Genomic DNA, 22,153 nt, shown 5'->3' with positions numbered 1-22,153 from the left:
CTTGGACTGACTACTTGACCTCTGAGCATTAATTTACCCATTTGTAATATGGAGATAATATCTATCTCAAAATTTGTTATGGGAATTAGAGATAATATTTACAGAGTACTAGACATAATGCCTTTCATGTAGCAGGTATTCAACAAATATCTGTTGAATATTGGACAAGTACCTTATACTATTATTGTTGTCATCATCATCATTACGATTGTCCCCAGGGCCTTTCATTTCAGAAAGCCTATACAACTCATTCTTCTAGACACCTACCTATTTTGCAATCACCCAAGAGTGGGGGTTGGGGTGGACAACTTCCTGAAATGTCACTTGGGGGTCCAGGTTTGAACTTAGGCCATGGCTAAGCTGACCTTCTCTGCATGTGACCTTTCCTGGCCTTTGCACAATCCCATCTTCAATTGGCTGGCACCAAGCTCTTTCCATTCCTGCTTGCCATTGTCTTCTGAGTCTTTAATAGCAGCAAAGGAGGTGCCATCAGTTCAGCCTGTTGTCATTTAACTCAGGGATGCATGCTTGTTGCATATGGAGATGCCTCATTGGACGTTCTTTGAAGAGGTCAATTTTTCAACTCCACTGAGTCTCCAGTCAGGAGGCTTATGATGGAGTGGGCTTCGGGGGCAGAATTTCTCCACTCTTAGTCATCTGCAGTGGTCTCAGCTCCAGTGCTGCAGCAACTGGAGCTCTTCCTAACATCACTTAGGCCTTTGGGGCAGATTTTGGCCACATTTTGTAGATGAATATAATCTCAGATGCTGAAATGAGATGACAGGTTTGGTTGGTAAAAATCATCACTGAGTGAATCTGGTGATATTTTGTTCCTAGAATACACTTGCCTCACTGAACAATAAATTATGAAACCAACGCCTTTTTCGTGTGTTTAGCCATTTAACCTCTTTGAACTATTTATTTATTCATTTAGAGACAGAGTTTCATTCTTGTCGCCCAGGCTGGAGTGCAGTGTCACAATCTCAGCTCACTGCAACCTTCACCTCCCGGGTTCAAGCGATTCTCCTGCTTTAGCTTCCTGAGTATCTGGGATTACAGGTACCCGCCACCACGCCTGGCTAATTTTTTTGTATTTTCAGTATAGACAGGGTTTCACCATGTTGGCCAGGCTGGTCTCGAACTCCTGACCTCATGTGATCCGCCTGCCTTGGCCTCCCAAAGTGCTGAGATTACAGGCATAAGCCAACACTCCTGGCCTGAACTCTTCATTTATATCTCCCAAAGAAGTTCTCCTCTCATAGAAAAGAACTCCATCTACCAAAGTGATGATTTAATGCATCTGGTTCAATCTGACATTATCCAAAGAAAATATTCCATGGGTGTTTCTTCTGAGTGAAACCGTTGCCTTTTCTGAGTAAGGAAATATTTTCCAATCATTTACCTGAATTCTGAGTAATGCAATTGTTATACATTTTAGCAGAAATAAATCACTTTTGCTTTTCTTTTCTAGCATTCTTATTTTACTGTGCCTGATACCAGAGAACTTCCCAGCATACCTGAGAATGTAAGTACTTGGGAAGAAAAAATTAAATTTTTATTCTTCTCTGTTTTCTGCCTATTTGTTTTAATAAATAAAGGATGTGATTTAAAGTATCATTATAAAAATTATGATTTTTAAAAAACACATTATAAAAACAAAAGTGTAAGAACTGAAGTGTATTATAAAAACAAAAACAAATAGAGAATATTTGCAAAGTATAGAAAGTATAAAGACAAGGAGGGATTGTTATTCCTATTTCTCAAAGGTAATTATGTATTAATATGATATTTGATTCCCTCTTTTTAGAATGTATTTTTACATAGTTAAATCACCCATTATAAAAACATCTTTTCCATTTTCATTCATAAGACTTATTTTTGTCAACTATCTAATATTCCATTTACTCTGTAGTTTAGCCATTCTCTCACTGTAGAACATTTAGGTTGTTTCTCATTTCTGCTATTATAAGTGAAATGTTTCCATATAAAGAATTTTCCAAATAGAGGTTTATTAGGGTAGATCTACTCAAGCAGAATTACACTTCTACTTCTTACCTTTGTATATTTACCTTTCAGAAAATAAAATAAAGTATTTGTGGGTGAAGCATGAGGGCCTCCATCCCTACCTCCAAAGGACGTAGGAGCAGTGAACTAGAGTGTGAGAGAGCAGAAGGTTGATGTTTGCCTTCTGAACAAGCTGAATGACATATCTAGTCTAGCTGCATGACATGTTTTCAAAATGTTTTACTATGATTATAAATAGTACTATGTAGAATCAGATAAAGAATGTCTACCACTTAGACACTTGATTACTTTTTTAAAATTGTGGTAACAAATACATAACATAAAATTTACCATGTTAATCATTTTTAAGTGTACAGCTCGGTGGTTTCGAATGCATTCATATTTTGTACAGTCAATGTCCAGAACTTTTTGTATCTTACAAAACTGAAACTCTGTACTCATTAAGCAATTCCCCATTACCCTGTCTCTGCAACCCCTGGCAACCATCAATCTGCTTTCTGTCTCTGTGAATTTGACTACTCTCCGTATAGTACTTCACGTAAGTGAAATCATACAATATTTGTCCTTTTGTTCTGAGTTATTTCACTTAGCATAATACCTTCAAAGTTCATCTGCGTTGAAGCATGTGTCAGAATTGCCTGCCTTTTTGAGGCTAAATGATATTCCATTGTATATGTAGACCACATTTTGCGTTATCTGTTCATCCAGCAATAGATGCTGAGATTAATAGATATTGTTTTTACCCTTTGGCTATTATCAGTAATACTGCTTTGAACCTTGGTGTACAAATGCCTGTTTGAGTCTCTGCTTTCAATTCTTTTGGGGATATACTTGAATACTTGATAAGAAAAGTACTGGAATATGTAGTATACTTTTTCATAACTACTGTAGATTCACAGAAAGGAAATTTTTCCAAGTGTTTTCTATAGAACAGGTTACAAATGTCAGGTGATCAAATGTAATGAATGAAGTTAGGCTGTAGTATTGTGATTAGATAACAGTCTTGATAAGTTGGGATTGTCAAGCATATCCATGTAGTATATTATCTGTATGATCAGACTGTGGTAGAAAATGTTGCATCCTTTTTGTTTGACATTAACTAATAAAAAATTCAGACCAGAGTTCCCATTTCAACAACAATAGCTAATGTTGATTGAGTACTACTACTCGAAATATTATATATTTGGTGCTTTTCTCCATTTTCTCATTTAGCTCTCTCAACAAACTTACATGGTAACTACCAAAATTATTTAATATAAGGAAACAGAAGCCCTGAAAATTTAAGTCACATATTCAATATCCTACAGGAAATAAATGGTAAAATCAGAATTCAAATATTGGTCTTTCTGGATTCTTGAGACTGAGCTCTTACATAATGTGCTATACTTTGAGCCCGTGATTTTTACCTTTCATCTCTCAGAAAATTCCATTGAAATGATGAACGAAAGGAGAAAAATATTTCCCTAATGACAGAGGAAGCTACCATGAGCCAGAAAGTTTGGGAATTTACATAATATAAAGGAGATGATTACTGATAGTTGCAGTCAATTCAGTACAGACAGTGGAGAAATCCAAAAAGAGGTGGGAAAGTAATGCAGGAAGAGCAGAAGCAGAGGCATACTCTGGCTATGAAGGAGGCTACTGAAGGATTATTTTAAAATGCCGTGGGACATTTATAAGAATTGATCATGTACCTAAATCACACCAAAAATTTCAAAATAGAGCATACTAAACTCTCACAGGTCACTGTCTTTTATGGCAGTGAACAAAAACTATAATAATAAATTAATTAAAGCCTTAAAAATATTAATCTGTTTGAAATAGCAGTTGGATCAAAGATGATAAAAATTGAGATTAGTTATTATTTAGAAATTAATGACAATGAGGACACTAAACAAGTACCTTAGGGATGTGGCCAAAACCACACTCTAGGGAAAATTCATAGCTTTGAATGCTTTTATATAAATAAAAAATTTAGAAAACAATGAACTTGACTTTCAAGAAGCTAAAAAAAAAAAAAGAATAGTAATAAAAAATAACCAAAACTAGAAAAAGAAATTATAATTTAATTTATTAGGGAATATTGTTAAAGTAAAATTGAAAAATAGTTTTTAAAAACTGAATTTGTGAAAAGAATAAAATTTTAAACTTATTCGATAAAGTTAAAGATTGTGAAAAGAGAAAATTTTCTAGAAAAAGACAAGTGATAGTTGGCCTGAGAAACAGGCAATATGAATATAGAATTTTAACTTGAAAAGATTAATAAAGCTCTATTTCAATCTCCATCCTTCAAAAAATCTATCAGGTTTAGGTGGTTATATAGGTGTTTCAGGAACAGATAATTATTACTTAAACAGACCAAATCATGGGAAAGGTATGTGTGTATGTGTATCATACAACAGCGAAAGAAAAATCAGGCATAATCTTCCTTCTCAGAGATCTGTTTCTGAGTTTTTTCACCCTTCCTTTTTATGACATGTAGTTTTCAAAGTGTGCAACCGGGAACCCCAGTGTTGCTTTGGGAGTCCTGGAAGGCCTCACAGAGGTAGATGGCTAACTGATCAGAGCACTGGATCCCTGCTCCTATTTTATTCAGAGCAGGTTAATTTCCACTGCTTACACTGGGGGTTGAGTAATACTTTGTTTGAGACAACAGTATTCTTTTGGTTTTTTTTTTGGTTAAGTTTCAAAACTTACATTTTTAAAAGCACACAAAATGTACGCACTTTATATCTGTTTTTCATGTAACAATCTACCATGAACATTTACCTGTGTTATTAAAAATTCTTTATAAATATTTTGTTGTAAAAGATTAAAATACTGATACATAGAGAAAAAAATGAAAGGCCTCCATTACCACCATCCCCTCCAACCCCAATCCCACTCTCCCTCCAGTGTTTGATGAAACCTTTCTCTAGGAATTTAGTGTTACGTGTGTGAGTACCTGTGTGTGTTGTAGATGGTTTTTAAACATAAATATGATGCTATTCATACTTGTTTAGCAACTCATTTTTTGGTTTAATATATTCCAAAAAGTGTTCATATCTACCTACTTCATCCTTTTTAATGACATACTTATTTAGTGGTATTTTTAGTCTTATGAAAGTAATTCATATTAATGGCTTGAAAACATGTAGTACTACATAGTTGTTGATGAAAACCAGCAATTTTCAAGTTGCCCAGCTACTTTGAAGTTTTTAGCAGCTGTGTTTCCCTCTGTATTTTTGAATAACTTATTCGTATTGCTAAATCTTATTTTTTTTCTGTTACAGATATCACTTATTGATTTTCCTATAGAAGATGAGAGTTTCGGTCTTTTACCACCTATAACACTCCCCACCCTGAAACACACAGAATAATGTTCTCTCAGTCACATATTTCCCCTCTCCCATTCTTTCTATACCTTTAGAAAATTTTTACATTAAATCAGAAGTTAATGTTTACATTTTAATGAGCATGCTGAAGCAGTTAGTAGATTACCTTTCCTTTCTTACACAACTTTTTGTCACATAAGCATTCTTGGGTTTCACATCTTTCTCATTCTTGATTTCATTCCCTCATTTTGGTGAAACATGCGCCAGTAGTTTTCTTGAGAAAGTGCTTGTTAGAGGCAACATTTTTAGACCTAGCATGACTAAAAATAACTCTCTTCTTTTTTTGAGACAGAGTCTCACTCTGTCGTCCAGGCTGGAATGCAGTGGCACAATCTCGGCTCACTGCAAACTCCACCTCCTGGGCTCAAGCAATTGTCCTGTCTCAGCCTCCCAAATAATCATGGCTACAGGTACACACCACCACACCTGGCTAATTTTTGTATATTTTAGTAGAGATGGGGTTTCACCATGTTGGCCAGGCTGGTCTTGAACTCCTGACCTCAAGTGATCCACCTGCCTTGACCTCCCAAAGTGCTGGATTTACAAGCGTGAGACCAGCCTCTTTATTCTTCTTTTGATAGTTTGACTGGGTATAGAACTCTAGGTTGGAAATTACTCTATCTTCCAAACTTTGAAGATGTTTCTCCACTGACTTCTAGCTTTGCTGTTGCAACTAAGAAGTCTCAGCCATTCTGATTCCTGTGATTTATTTATTGTAACCATCCTTTGGTGGTCTCTCCTGGTATCCTGAAATTGCAGTGATGTGCCTTGCTAGGGGCCTGTTTTCATCTATTGTGCTGGGCACTTGGTGGTTCCATTTAATATGGAAACTCATGTCCTTTAGAGCTGAGAACTTTTCTCACATTTCTTTGAAAAACTATTCTTCATTTTTCTTTCTTTCTCTGGGGCCTCTATGATAGAATGTTAAATATCCTGTACTGATCCTCTAATTTTCTTGTTTTTTCTCTCCTATTTTCCATCTCTCTCTTTTCGTTTTCTCTCTACTTTCTTCAGCGAATCTTTCCATCTTTGGAAATTTACTTCTGCCATTATATTAATATTTTCACTCATCTGTGAGACTGTTATTTATAGATTTTAAAAGTTGTTCTTCTCCTTGTATTATTTTCTTGCTCAACATCCCTATCTTCTGTTTGTTGTGTTCCATAACTTTCACTGTAGAGCCTTTCCTCAAATGGCTGCCCCGTCACATTTAAGAGTGAGGCACTAAAAAGCTGACTGAATCCTCTGTCAGTCATTTCTGGAGCTTGGAACTAGTGTGGCTATTTTGGGGGCAGTGGCCTCTCAAATATCAGTATCAGAATCTTTTTCTTTGGATTTGGTCTGTTTTCTTTGCCTAGGTAGTGTATGCTTTATTACCAGTGTTCTGGAAGCTGAGTAGGAATGGTAGGTTATGACATGTCAACATCTAATATGTATACCTTTGTTTAATACTCATTTTCAGTGTAAGGATTTATTGCCCATCCTCAACTATACCTGGTGTCCCCAGGCCTTTCTGGTTCAGTTCTTCTAGAAAGTAAACACATATTCCTCTGGAGAGGTGCGGGAAAGTCTGTTGACTAGCTCATTGAGCTGGGAGAGGAAATCCTTGGGATTGAATTACTCATATTTTTATTTGCACCCCCTCTCCTAGCCTTCAGAGATTCTGGGTGTCTCCAGTTCCTTTTTGGAATTCTTTTTGTGCTATGAGTTGGGCTGAATGCTCGGTGCTGTGCCTGCCCACCTCATCTGTAGCTTTCAGCTTTTCTTCTCAACCTCAGTCGCATGCTTGTCAGCTTGGGCCAGATCATTCTTTGTTGAATGGGGCTGTTTTATACATCGTAGGATGTTTAGCAAGCATCTCTGGGCTCTACTCACTATATGATGGTAGCACATTCCCCTCCAGCTGTGATAACCAAAAATGTCCCCAGGCATTGCCAAATATCCCCTGGGGGACTAATGGCCCCAGCTTGAAAACCACTTCTTTAGTCACATCTGCTTTTTGGCTTTCAAAAATTTGATCTCTTTCTTCCATTACTAATTCTTCTCCTGTTTTTCGGCGTTTGTGCCTTTTAAAATTCTTTTACTGTGACTTTTTCTGGGAGGCTGGTATCAGGAGAGAGAAAAGATAAATGTATGTTTAATTCACTGTATTTAACTGTTTTAACTATGCTTTTCCTACTAATAGACATTTACATTTTCTACTATAAATAATGTTATGATAAAAATGATTGCCTAGGTTAGGTTCATTAAACAAATTTTTTTTTCTTTTAAGAACAAATAATTTCTTATGAACTTCATTTTAAGGTACCTGGAAATTCTGATCATTTCTAATTTTTCAAAACTGCAATTGAGATTAGGAAGTTTTTTTTTAAGTCTTCTCATAGCCTTACCTCCAAAGCCTGTCTGCACTGTATGCTACCTCTCCTGCCCCCACTATTTTAAAAATTTACATTCCTTCTGCTGGTTTTGCTACTAATGAACCAATTCCCTGTGCATGACCCATTGTCCCTAAATCCTCCTTTGCAAACCAGTAAAAGGCTAGCCTTGTTTGTTTCTAAGCGGAATGGTAATACCAATCTGCCAGACTCCTACCGTACATGATTCCACTTTAATCCTTAGAGCTACTCCGAGATGGGTAGACATGAGCCCCGTTTTAGACAGGGAGCCCAGAGCTCACAGAGCTGAGGTGGCACGGTCTGCTCGTAAGCACAGTGTAGCGACCGAGGTTTGTAAGCTTTTGTTCTGTTGTACCCCACTGCCTCCCTGGAATTGATGTGTTCTATTCATGAGGAAAAAAAGGAAAAGAAATGATTTTTTAAAATATATAGCAAATTACAAAATGAAGCAGGAAAGCCTTTCCTCTAAGGAGAATCTGAACTTTTGTAGGACCAATTTGTGTGGTTTTTGACATAGAATCACTATTGAGCTCTAGCAATGTTGAAATTTGCATATTAATCTCTTGATGATTTTTCAAGGATTAATTTAAAATTACTAAATTGCTGCATTGCAAATTGAAACAAGCAATAACTGTGGGGTTGTTAATCCTTTATGATCTGGTGTAGTGGAAAGAACATGAATTTTAGAGACAACCAGACTCTGGGCTTCGTTACCCTGGTACCTTGGGGCAATGTACTTATACTCTTGGAGCCTCTAGGTCCTTATCTACAAAAGGAAAATGTGAGAAACTCATGAAGTATTAAATGTAGAGTTCCAAGGACAACGTCTGGTTTGATGGAGATGCTGCTTTCAATGGTCTGTTTCTTTTTCTCCTTTTCTTGGCTCTCCCAGAATTCTAGTCTTAACCTCCCTTGTGATCTGAGTTGTGGCTGAGAGCTGAAGAACATTGTTCTTGGAGCACATCTTTTCTAGATTTTTCTCATATTCATGGTTATGGAGATTAATTCTTTTCCTTTCATGGGGCATATATTTCATGGGGCCTTGAAATTGTCTTAGCAGACCCTTTTCACACCAGAATGTCTGAAGCTTGGAACTGGTGTGGCAGATGGAGCCCAGGGCTCCGCTGCCTGTAATATAGATGGTTTGTAAATATTTATTGATTATCTCCTCTAAGGAACATAAGCAACAAAAAGGATAAATAGGCTTTGGGATGTGGAACTTAATAATGTTCTATCACCAGATAATCTTGTTCTCCTGGACAGCTTCAGAGAAGTGTTAGTGTAAAAAAAGAGAGGAAGGAGCTGGTATTTATTGAGCATCCACTGTGGATCAGATCGGGCACTGTTTGTTATGTTATGAAATCTTCACAACAGCCTTTAGTATGGTTGTTATCTCTGTTCTGGAGAGAAAATGAAGCCCAGAGATGTGAGGTAACTTGCCAAACCAGGAAGTGCTAAAACCAGGATTCACACCTCAGTCGATATGATCTGAGCATTGAGATGCTGCTGGGTCTGGGCCCTGGCTCCGTGGCTCCCTCTGCCCATCTAAGAAATTGCTCATCATACATGTAAGTTACATAATTAATTGAATGAATGTTTGGTAAAATGTCCTCTCTCCTTCTCTAAGGACAGGGATCAGTATTTTTTTCACTGTAGCACTGTACCCAGAACAGAATAGATGCCCAATATGTATTTATTGACTGAACGAATGACTGAATAAATGAATTAACATGTAGCCACCCCCAGGAGAAGAGAAAAGAACAATTCCTTTCAGTTGGCTTTTGGGCCAATTTGTCTGCAAGACATTAATGAAAAGCAAATGTAAAAAATTAATTCTTTTCCCTTTCAGATCCCCATTGAAGTTAATTCTCATTATTTCTACAATTTCTTTGTAAAAATATTTTCTTTCTTTTCACTGAAAAACTATCACTCTGTAATTTCTCATCAGGGTTTTCTCTGTCTATCAAGATAACACATGTAGGAGTGAATTTTATGCAGGCAATAATTAAATGAGCATAAATCTTTATAAATTTTAAACAATTGACCTGCATTTAAAAAAAAGTCACAGATCGTGAACAGTTATGTAGTAATAATTACATTGTAAACCAGCTGTATAAAGGATTTTTTTTTAGTGTCCAGGTTTTGAAGTTTACTTTTGATTAATGGATAATCATATAGACCTTCATTTGGAATATTAAACAAACCTGTCTTAATTATCTCGTTGGTGTCATACCAAGTGGTTAATGATGCGAGGAAAGCAGTTAGAATGGACAGTTACATATAACATTGCCCAGACTCCACTTTGTCAAAAGATGCACCATGATATAGAAAAGATTTATGAACTCATCATGACTTTCAAACATAAACAAAGTTGAAGTGGTAGTAGAAGACCTATTATCAAGAACTGCGATTATAGAGAATTCCATTGTTGCTCTTAAGAGTTGTCAGGTAATTGTTTATTCTAATGGTTTTTCTATTCACATGGAGGGATGAAAGTTGACCTCTGAGTAAACTCTGCTTTCCTTTCTAGAATACTCTTCTCTGATTTGATTGCTTATGTGAATTTCTGGGATTCTTTCTTAAGCAGATTGTTTTAGAATCCAAATTTATAATTCCCTTTAAAGAATCCCTCCCAACTAAGGTTACCTAAATTCTTAAAAAAAAAATCAGTTGAGGGTTTTAAAAATTTTTATTATGGTAAAATAATTTGAATAGGAGTTATTTCAGTAAACAAGACCCACTGACAAAACCAAGCCTCTTGCCTTGGAAGCTGCCTTCAGACACAAGACAGTAGGTCTTTATCATGTGTACCATGTATGAAGTGGAAAGTCACAAAGACTAATAAAATGACAGACAGTGGGGCGGACTAGCATCTGTTTCGAAGGCTCCAAGGAGTACCCAGCTTAGAGTCAGTTCTTTGGTTTGAGGATTATCTCATTTCCCTAAGGTATTGAACCTAAGACGCTTTCTCTCTAAGCCCCACTATATCCCCTCCCATCCCCACCCCACTCCAACTCCCCCCATCGCCACCACCCCCACCTGCTTCATAACCTCAGGCATGGATCACAGTGAGCCTCAAGTCCCCAGCCACCTGGATTGGTGCAGGAGCCAGCAGGGACAGTTAGAAGGGAGCAGCCATTATAAGGCTTCTCCTGGGAGGATGGGGGTTTTGCCAGGTGCCATTCCCTTTCTCTTTGTCTGGATTTAGAGCCACAGGGGGTTCGCACTGGACCTGACGTTTACCAACGTTTCTTTGCAGAGATGAGAAGTGGGAGCCAAGAGTCTAAGGAGCTTGTGCATTGCAGGCTTCTTCTGAAGTGCACCTTGCAGGCTGCTCTGTCCAGAGACCTTCGTCAGATTTGAGCCCTTTCCAGCCTGGGTGGTGGATAGCTTTGTAGCTGTGCTACCCAGCCCTAGAGAGTGTGGCCAGAAGAGATGCTAGGTGGAGAGGCACATGCTCATGGGGACATAAATGTATGTGTAACTGAAATAATGTTTGAACTCCATGAGTAGGAAAGGAATAGCCTCAAGCCTAAAAACTTAACTGGCACTAAGAAAACCGAGACCTTTTGAGCACAGAAACTGGGAACTAGTCCTCGAAGCAAGGTTTTCCTTTCCAAGTAGGTGAGTCACACAGAGAAGTAATTGGCGGAGAATGAAGAAAGTGGTTACTTAGGCTCAGCCATGGTGGCATTACAGCCCAGGACACTAAGCCTAGGACGAGGTGGCCAGGGACACCATGTTTGACAGGAATTATGGTGCTTTAGGAGGAAGATTTATCCTTTATTAAAAGAATGGACTCTCCCTTTAAAAACCTATTTGGGCAAGTAGACAAGTATGGTGCATAGTAATCTGGAAGTCCAGGGGTCACTTGAGATTTTTTTCTCCTTCCCTCCCCAAGTCTAATTCATCATCAAGTCCTGTGATTCCACTTTATGGACATCCATGACATGTACACCCACAGCTTTTGTCTGAATTGGTTTTTTAATGTATTTTAATCATTTCTTTCCCAGAATATGGCAGCAGCCTGTTAGTTGACTGTCCTGCCTCCTGTTTGCCCTCTTACCTGTCTTCCACAGAGGCTCTACGAAGATTTTTCTGAAACCCAAATAGGATCATGTCAGGATCCTTCAGCACTGCCCTGTCCCTAGCTCCCCTGCCCCCTGCTGTCCTGCCCCGCCCTGCCCCTCACTCTCTTCCCTGCGTGTGCGCTCCTCTCCCCACCCTGTCGGGAAGCATATTCTGCCTGGAATATGCTTCTTCCCTCGTCCACTGAGTGAACCCCTGTTTGGAGGCTCAGACCAAATGTCTTCTCTGTCACACTTTCTCCAGCCTTCCCCTGCATATCCATCAAGGGGAGTGAGGCTTCTCAGCCATGCCTGGAGTGTAGCCTCAACCACGGTACGTTGAATACTGGATTTCTGAGTCTAATGTCCCTCCCACCCTAGAGTAAGCAAGAAAATGGAGATCACAGTTAGTTTATCTCTGCAGGCCTAGCTCCCAGGAGGGTGCTAGGCACATAGTAGGAGTTAAATAAGAGTGTGTTGATTGCCTGATTATAGGAGATAGAAATGAGAGGATGAGGATTTAGTCCACAGAAGAAGCAAAGTGCTGGGAGAGTGGCTTATCTCGTGTCTTTTATCAGCAGAAGCTCATAATGTGTTCTGGCTGTAGTCTTGACTGAGGACAGCCTGCCGCGGAAGCCCTCCCTTCTATCCTCTGATCTTACCCATCGGAGAAATATGCTCGGCCTGGCTGCAAAATGAACACCTGCTTCTGTGTGCAGCCCTCACCCCAGTTACCTGATAAACCACTAATTTATTTACATTTTTAATACATGTAGCCACAGATACCATGGAAAGTCACCCCTTCCTCCCTCCGCCATCCCCAGTTACTTACCGGTCTTTGTGTAGCTTCCAGTGGCAGTTCTTTTTCTGCGGGTTCTTCACCATTACTGAGTAATCAATTGCTTCATCCGGCTCAGAGCCAGGCTTTCTGGAGTCACATGCTACGTTCCTCCTAATGTCCCACCTGGTCCATCTTCTGGGCTGGTGCGTTCCTCACTGCACTGCTCTCGCCTGAGTGAGGGACCAGCACCCTCAGCCATTGCTTCTTCCATGCACCGAGCTTGCTGTCATCAAACTGCTGGATGATGGGAGAAGCAGCTTCATTTAACAGGACCTCTGTCTCGTGGCAAAACATACTTAAAACTGAGTTACCGTAAGATGGGGACAATGGAAGCATACAGGAGAACTTGACAAATGAATTGAGGAAGTCTCCCGGGAGGAGGTGACACTGGAGTTGGGCCTTGAAAAGTAAGCGTGGAAGAGTGGGGCATTCGAGGCAGAGGACACAGCAGAAGTAAAGGCCTGTGGGTATGAAAAGGCATGGCAGGCCTGAGAGAGGAAGGATTGGTGTGGCTGGGGGAGGGAGATTCCTGACTCCATGGGGCGTGCTTCTGAACTGAGGCTTGATGGGAACTGCGAGTGCTCCCTGCAGCTGCTCCCGGGGCCCTGCTCTGCCCCACAGGTGCTCCCACGGCTGAGCGAGGTTCCCAGGGCTGTTGGCACTCCCACCCACTCCCACCCGCTCAGGCGGGTGGCATCCCAGAAGGAAAGAGGCAGGGGAGGAAGCAGATAAGAAAGACAGCTTCTGTTTAGACACAAATATCTTGGTAATCAGCACAGATGGGATGAGAAATACCAAAAAAGTACATGACAGTTTAGAGAGAATTTGGCTAAATGTTACATATTTTTAACATACCTGTGTAGAGTTTTTGGAACAAGCACCTGAGTCCCTCAGAATCTGATTGGAGATGGGGGACATGCCTCAATCAAATGGTGTTTTTATTTCAGAAATGTTCCCTTCCCATCCACAAAAGTATCCTTGTGATTTTTTTTTCTCCCACCAAAATAAGGCGCAGGATTTGTCTCTGACGCTGTGTCTCCCTATTTGGACGGCAAGCTGTGTAACATATTTCTCCCCAGCGTGAAGCTTCTTGGCAGACTCTTGAGGCCACGTTTTGGTGGCTTCAGAGTTATCTTTGGATCTGTCAAAAGTGCTAATGGGCTTTCTGGCCTTCTTTAAGCTCCTCATTTCTATTTTCTTTTTACTTTCATCCTCTCCTAAAAGAAAAATTCATGTAATTCATCAGCAGTTAAGCTTTTTACTGAAATGCTCAGTGAAGGGCCTCGTATTTTTGTTTGTGAGGAGAGCTGTGCCATGTCACCATCTTCAGAGCAAACCCCACCCTTACATCATTAGCTCTGTGTTCCTCCATCCAGTGGAGGAACCAAGATACACTGGTTGACTCCTTCCAACTGCGTTTGGTGTTTGCTGTTTTGTTTTTCACTGAGTTTGTTAAGAGGCAAGTTGGTGTGGCGGTTAGGGTATGAGTTTTGGATTGAGGAGATCTAGTTTTGAAACATGGCTCTCCCCTTTCTAGCTGGGTGACCTTTAGAAGTCTACTGAGACTTCCTGAGCCTCCAGTTTTTTTTTTTTTAATCTCTCATCTATATAATGGAGATGATAATGCCTGTCTCAAGCTTGTTGGGAAGATTGGAAAGAACACAGGAAAAGCACCTGTTGCCTGCCACATACAGATCACTCTGTGAATGGGGTAACAGTAATTTTTAACAGAAGCATTTTCCTTTCTTTAGGCATAATTGATTTTGTTTCATTTCTTTTTCCAAATATGAGTTTTACCTACAATTTTGTGTGGAATAAAAAGAGCACGGATTTAGAGACAGACCCACTCAGGACTGAATCATGTCACATCCACTTACTGCGTGACCTTTGTCAAATTACACAACTTCTCTGTGCCACTGTTTTCTCATCTTCATAGAGGGATAATAATACTTAGTTCAAGGAACAGTTTGAAGATTAAGTGATGTGTTTAATAATAGATGTGAACCTTTCAAACGATAGATGTGCATAAGAGGGACAATGTGGTGTACAGGAAAGTGTATAGGCCATGGAGTCAGATCTGACTTCGCCAGTTACTGACCTCTCCCAGACTTCTTTATATTGGAAAGAATAACGCCTCACTGGATTTTTGTGAAGATTGCACAATTACACATCCACAGTGTCTGGTACAGTGGCTGGCGCTTGATAGGTAGTTAGTATATAGAGCTATTCATTCACTTGCTCTGTATTTATAAAGGTTGATGGTTAACCTGGTACTTCAGTCAAACAATAATAAATTATAAGATAAGTGCCCATTTTTACTCCCAGCCCATAATATTGTTGAAAAGCACTTTATGCTATTTTGCATGTAAAATCCACCTGGTTTACTTCAATTTATGGGTTATAGATCTTTAATCATTATAAACTGCAACCACTGGCAATAGCATTCCTTCCCTCCCCAACCCCTTTCATTTTCAGAGGATTATATTGTATGGCATTGAAAACCTGTAACATTGAAGAAATTAGCATATTCATGTGTATTATTAAAGTCAGGTGGGTATAGAAAGCGTTGTGTAAATGAAACACATTCCATTTTTTTTCTGAAATCTGAAGAGTACCAATCTATAGTACTAATTAAAAGAATGAAGCCCAGGCTACAGGGGGGGAAAAAAGCTAGTTCAAACACTGCTTTGTCACAACTTGCTGCTGTTTGTCTTCAATTTTTTTCCCCCTTTTGAGTGAAATACCTGGAAATTGTAAATGTTCGAAATTGCCTTAATTCCAGCTGAGCCGTTTTAGCGAATGTAAACTGTGAAGGAGGGGATACCAGCAGTGATGAAGGGAGAGGAGCTCCTGGCCTTCGTGGGTGGCATCTCCTGCACAGAAACGGGCTCAGTGCCAGAAGCATTTTGGTCCCTGGGTACTTTCTTTTGCTTAGGCATATGGCACAGCACATCGGGAAGGTTCTAGGATCTGGGGCCCAAAGATTTGAGCAGCAGTCCTGTCTTCATTGCTTATTAGACTGTTCCATCTTGGAGAATCTCTCTGAGTCTTGGTTTCCTCATTTGTAAGATATGTAGAATTCCTGTTCTCCTCACCTTTAGGAACTGACCTAAGTGCTGGATGTGACCTCATGTTGTAAAGTAATCACCACACGAAGATGTAATTGCTCAGGCTCCTTCCTCTGTAAGGTCTCTTCCAACTTTACGCTTAATGATTTTAACATGTGGGAGATTTGGCCTCCAAGGTAGAAAGAAAAAGACAGGGAAAGAAGAGAGTATACTTTCTGATTATTTTATGTTTCTTATGCTCTTATTAGATACAGTTAGAATAAGAACAAAGAAAATCAGCCACAAACCGTGCCTTCTTCTTTCTCCTAGAGAAATCTGACAGAATATTTTGTGGCTGTGGATGTTAACAACATGTTGCATCTGTACGCCAGTATGCTGTACGAACGCCGGATACTCATCATTTGCAGCAAACTCAGCACTGTGAGTAGACAGTCTTAAGACTGGCTTTTTAATGATCTAATTTTAATTGAAAGATACATCAGCAAGATGAAAGAAAATTTTAGAAAAAGGAGTCAGCTACAGTCCCCTTATATGGCAGCATGTCATTTTCATTAATTGTTCATGTTTTTTTTTACAGTGCCAATGCACATTTCATTTATTCCTGTAGTCTCACAGTCAATTATAAATAGCTTTCCGTTTGATTGTGTGTTATGAACATTTTGCAGATTTCTACATGAGCTTCAATTATCATTTTTTAATGTCTACACCATATTTCATGATACGGATGTGTCATTATTTACTAAATCCTTCTCTTGATGGCCATTTAGGTTGTTCATTATGATTTAATCCTTTTAGTAGATAATACTGCAATGAACATCTTTTGGCTTCTTTTGACTGTTACAGTTATATTCTAAGGAGTGGGACACCAGGTCAAAGGACTTGATAAGCACTATGACTTAGGGACTGCCAAATTGCTTCGCAGACAGGCGGTGCTTGTTTACAGTGAAGGCTGCCAGCTGTAGATGAGTGCACCATTTTCACCGCAGCTTTGCTAGGAAAGAGAGAGTGTGTGTGCACGCACGTGCGTGCGTGCGTGTGCTCAGGTGTTTTAATTCTGCTAAGAAAGTAGATGTGCGATGGTATTTCAGGCTTGCTTTAATTTTAAAATTACCTCTTTGGTTAGAGGTAACTGAATATTTTCCATGGGTTTATTTTTTTATTTGTATTTTGTTAATATCCTTTCACATTTATTTTATAGGTGTCTTGATTTCTTTTATAAATTATAATGAACTTTCTATATAACTTTTGCTGTGTATATAATATAAATATTTTTATATTCCTTTTATTTTAGTTTTTCACTTGCTAAGAGTTCACATTTTCCCCAATATTTTTTATGAAAATTCTTAGGCCATTATAGAAAGTTGAAATAATTTTACAGTGAATGCTGATATACTTCCATCTAAATTCTACTAGTGACATTGTACCAGTTGCTTTATCATGTATTTATTCAACTATTTATCATCCGTAGCATCCATTAATCCATCTTTTTTTTTTTTTTTTTTTGAGACAGAGTCTTACTCTGTCGCCCAGGCTGGAGTTCAGTGGCACTATCTCAGCTCACTGCAACCTCCACCTCCCAGATACAAGTAATTCTCTTGCCTCAGTCACCCAAGTAGTTGAGGTTACAGGCACACACCACCACACCCAGCTAATTTTTGTATTTTTAGTAGAGATGGTGTTTTGCCATGTTGACCAGGCTGGTCTCGAACTCTTGACCTCAAGTGATCCACCCACCTCGGCCTCCCAAAGTGCTAGGATTACAGGTGACCCATCTTATTTTTTATGCATTTCAAAGTAAATCACAGTCGTCACTTTACTTTCCCCTAAATAATTCAATATCTGTTTGCTGGGTTTATTGTTGTTTTTGTTTGTAGACAAAACTTATATACAGAAATTGACTGGGAGGAGAATGCCTAATAGGCATCCCTCTGTTAGAGAGTAGAAAAATATTTTTGTAAGTGGAGAGTTCCCTAATGAAGGGCCTATGGATAAAATCAAGTTATGTGTTTACTTATGAATAAAAGGCACCTAATAATGAAAACTCTCTGAGACTACTAGAGTTTTCCTTACAGTTTTTATTATACCTTCATTATTTTATTATTTCTTTGGTTATTGATTGCTCGTCAAGAACTCAGTTTTTTTTTAATTGCCTGCTATGTGTTAAGAATAGCCTATAGTAGACCTCTTGCTTTGTTTTACATTTTATTTTACACCATACGTGCAGTTCATAATTTCAGGGCACAAACACCCAGACTGAGTTTCAGAATGAGAATACTGTCAACCATATCTATCATCACCTCTTTGAAAGAGTCTAGTGCATAAGCAGTTACTGTTGCTTTAGATTATTAAATTTCAGTCAACAAAAACATGACATCATCTCAGTGGAAATGAATTCCCTATCATTTAATCATGATGTTTTTGATCCCTTACTGTGTGCCATGCACTGTCCTAAGCACTTTTCATGTATGAACTCATTTAATCCTTACTACAACAGCCTTAGTGGGTTCTGTAATTACTTCCATCTTATAGATAAGGAAGAATGAACCTTCTGTGTGATTTTGTTCTCATAAATGTGGTGGATTAAACACACAAAGTTATTTCTTCTTCCTCCCAAAACTAAAATGAAATAAAGGAATAAATCTACAAACACAAAGAACAGATGCAGCAGAAATTTTTAAAATAGTAAGCAAATACTGTTAGCAACTCTATGCCAGCATTTGAAAACTAAGGCAAAATAGGAAAAAATAAATTAGCAAAGTTGACTCCAGAAGAAATAGAAAAATTAAATAGATTATTTAACTTACAGAAATTGAATCAATATCTTTACATATTTTTCCAGGTAAAACACTCATCCCAGGTGGTTTTACAAGTGTGTTTCATCAAACATCTCAAGGAAAAGATCATTTCAATCTTAGACAAACTCCTTAAGAGTCTAGAACAAGAGGAAACGAAACCCAACTTTTCCTGCGACACTTGTATAACCTTGACATTCAACACAAAGACTGCACAAGAAAGAAAAATTAGCAACCAGTGTCACTCATTAATGTAGGGTGATACTAGAAAATCTATTAATATAACTTACATATTAACATATTAAATGGGAAAACTTTTATGGTCCTCAACAGAGGGACGGAAAGCACTACCATGTTTATGAATAAGAAGACTTAATATCTTGAAGATGTTATTTCATTTCAAAATGATGTATAGATTGTATACAATTATATTCAAAACCCCCATAGGGTTTTACATAGTACCTGACAACCTAATTCTAAAATTAGTATGGAAAAGCCAGAGAAAGAGCCACAACATACTTGACAAAAAAGAATGGGTTGCGGAAGCTTGCTTTACCAGATATCAAAACTTTTCTATAAAGCTGTAGTAATTACAATGCTAGTAGTGGGATGAGGATACACATATGGGCTGATGGAACAGAATAGAGAGCCCAAAAACAGATCACATGTATATGGGCTCTTTATTTCATAAAAGGTGGCATTGTAGCATCTCTGGGGAATCAATGGACTTTTCAATAATTGGCTGTCTACATGGGAAAAAAAGGAAGACTGTTTCTATTGTACACACACAAAAATAAATTCCAAATGGATCAAGAACTTAAATGTGAAAGGCAAAATTTAAAAACATTTAGAAGACAAAATAGAATAATACTTGATGATCTTTGGAGTAGAGAAAGTCTTATTTAAAGGTGGTCCAAAATATACATTGTATAAAAGAAAATATTAAAATTGTGAACTTTTATTCATTAAAAGATACTTTTCTCTGACTGAAAAGTCACAAGCTGAGATTTGCCATATAAAAAAACTGACAGAAAATTAGTATTGGAAATAAGTACAGAACTATGACAATTAAAAAGAAGACAAGCCTGTCAATGGAAAAATTGGCAAAAGGCATGAATTAGCATTTCACAGAAGAAATACAAATGGCCAACATCTGTATGGAAAGATACTCAACCACATTAGTAATAATCAAAAAGCACATTAAAACTACAGTGATTATGGCTGGGCACAATGACTTACACCTATAATCCCAACATTTTGGGAGGCCAAGGTGGGAGGATTACTTAAGGCCAGGAGTTCAAGAACAGCCTGGGCAACATAGTGAGAGCCCTGTCTCTACAAAGAAAATTAAAAATCAGCATGGTAGAACGTGCCTGTACTCCTAGCTACTTGGGATGCTGAGGCGGGAAGATCACTTGAGCCCAGGATCATGGCTTTGCAGTAAGCTATGATCATACCACTTCACTCCAGCCTGGACAACAGAGTGAGACCTTGTCTCTAAAAAAACAAAACCAGCAGTGAAACACTAGGTTTGCAAAAAATTTTGTGGTTGACAAAGCCAGGTGTTATATTGGAAATGTATTAGGAAATGTCATTTACTACTATTTGAAGGGTATGTGCTACAAAACCGTTTACGTATGCCCACCACTCAGCAATTCTACTCCTAGGTGGAATTTTGTGTGTATACACACACCCCTTGGTCATGTATGGTGGGATACATGTATAAAAATGTTCACAGTGGCTTTTCTTCGGTTTTATTTAAATCCTGGAAATAATTCTCATGACTACCAACAGAGAACTGATAGACTGTGGTGTAGTCACACAGTGGAATATTGATCGGATCAATGAAAATGAACTGCATTATCAATATGATTATGTCTCTAATGTAGAAGCTGAGTGAGGAACTGGGATGCACAAGGATGTACTGTTCAGTATGATTTCATTAATAGAAAGTTCAAGCTAGAAAAACTAAATGGTATCTTTTTTAGGGATTCACACAAACTATAAAGGTAAAAAGAAATAATTAACACAAAATTTAGGTAATGGTTTCCTCACAGGGAGAGAAAAGACTGGTTTGGGAAGAGTCATACAAGGGACATCAAAAGTTTTGCTTTCTGTCTTAAGCCAGGTGAGGAACCAACACATTTTGCTATAAAGGGTCAAATAATAAATACGCCTTTGCAGGTCATATGGTTCTTGTTGCCACTGCTGGGCTCCAACCTTGTAATCGAACAGAGGTAAACTAATGTGTATGATTGTGTGCCAACAAAGTTTTATTGCCAAATACAGGCAGCAGGCCAGGCTTAGCCTTTTCACTGTAGTTTGCTGACCCCTGAGCCAGGTGGTAGGTTTGGGGTTCTTACATTTTTTTTTTCTTTAAAAGTTGTTTATATAACATACATACTTAATATATTTCAAAAATTTTTAGAGGCCTAAAAAGAAGGTACAAAGCTCCTTTATCATGAAATTTTAGAATATCAGGGATAGAGACAAAGCAGTTCTTGTACAAAGATTAAGAATCAACATTGCCTGAGATTTGGCAGTGGCAGTTCTGGAAACCAGAAGACAGTGAAGCAGTGTCTTGACCTTCTAAGGGAAAATGATTTCTAACCTAGAATTCTATACCCATCTAATGGAAGCCCTCAGGAGAGAGTGCCAAGATCCCACACCACTTTGCTCAGCTTCCTGGGGCCTGTACTCCTGGACTCTGCCTTCCCTTTATGGACGAACCGTCTGTTCTCTTTGAGGCCAGTCACTCTGCTTGTCCAGCTTACTTCATTCTGCAAATATTTATCGTGACATTGCCATAGGCACTGAGGATACAGCAGTGAACAAAACAGGCAACAATCCCTGTTCTCGTGAAGCTTGCATTTTAATATCATAGGCCCTCGATAAGTCAGAGGAGTTAAATGTCTCGTACAGTAGGAAATGGAAAGTACTAAGGAGTAAAATAAAGCCGAAGAGAGTGGATGGGGAGTAGAGAGTGGCAGGGATTGCAGTTTTAGATAGATGGCCTCAGAATGCCAACAGGAAAGGCAACACTGTGGTTTCCTTCAAGGTAATTACTCCAGCAGTAAGCAAGCTCTTCTCTCCTGCATCTATTATTATTTTCTCTTCTCTCCTGGCACATTCTTATGAGCATGGCAACATGCTATAGAAGCTCCCAGACTTCAAAACAAAACTTTCTTGACCTATATCCCCTTTATCCCATTTCTAGTCTCCCTTTCGGAACAGAATTCCTCAAGAGAGTTACCTATTTACTAATTCCTCTAGTCTCATTCTCTCCTCAGTCTTCCATTAGGATTCAGTCCCCACCTGTCCACTAAAACAGGTGGACTTGTTTTAGTGTCTTTTTCCAGTCACCAGTGACCTCCTTTGAAGTAAAATTAAAATGAGTTAATACTTGCATAGCTCTCAGAACACAGCCTGGCACGTAGCCTGTGCAGACGTTTATAATAAATTAATAAATTCTATAATGGGAAATCAAATTTTATTGTCCAGCTTATTAAGGGCCTACCCTACTGGAATGTAAACGTCATGAAGACAGGGATTGTTGCCCGTTTCGTTCACTGTTGTGCCCCCAGTGCCTG

At 38.6% G+C, this 22,153-nt stretch overlaps 1 protein-coding gene across 22 annotated transcripts in view; it reads left to right on the top strand.

Moving 5' to 3' along the window:
- DENND1A (DENN domain containing 1A) overlaps positions 1–22,153 on the top strand; it is a 543,986-nt gene that overhangs the window by 257,044 nt on the left and 264,789 nt on the right. For all 22 annotated transcript variants that reach the window (XR_008509988.2, XR_008509986.2, XM_063714418.1 and 19 more), the window contains 2 exons: positions 1,472–1,525; positions 16,081–16,191. Coding sequence is in view for 20 of the 22 variants with exons in the window: in XM_063714418.1 (XP_063570488.1) it covers positions 1,472–1,525; positions 16,081–16,191 (165 nt within the window). In the remaining 2 variants the exon portion in view is untranslated. The remainder of the gene's footprint in view (positions 1–1,471; positions 1,526–16,080; positions 16,192–22,153) is intronic.

The sequence above is a fragment of the Pongo abelii genome, chromosome 13 (assembly GCF_028885655.2).
Source record: "Pongo abelii isolate AG06213 chromosome 13, NHGRI_mPonAbe1-v2.0_pri, whole genome shotgun sequence".
In the NCBI taxonomy this organism is placed as follows: Eukaryota; Metazoa; Chordata; class Mammalia; order Primates; family Hominidae; genus Pongo; species Pongo abelii.
Note: the sequence above shows the minus strand (reverse complement) of the source record. Positions and strands in the feature narration are given on the sequence as shown.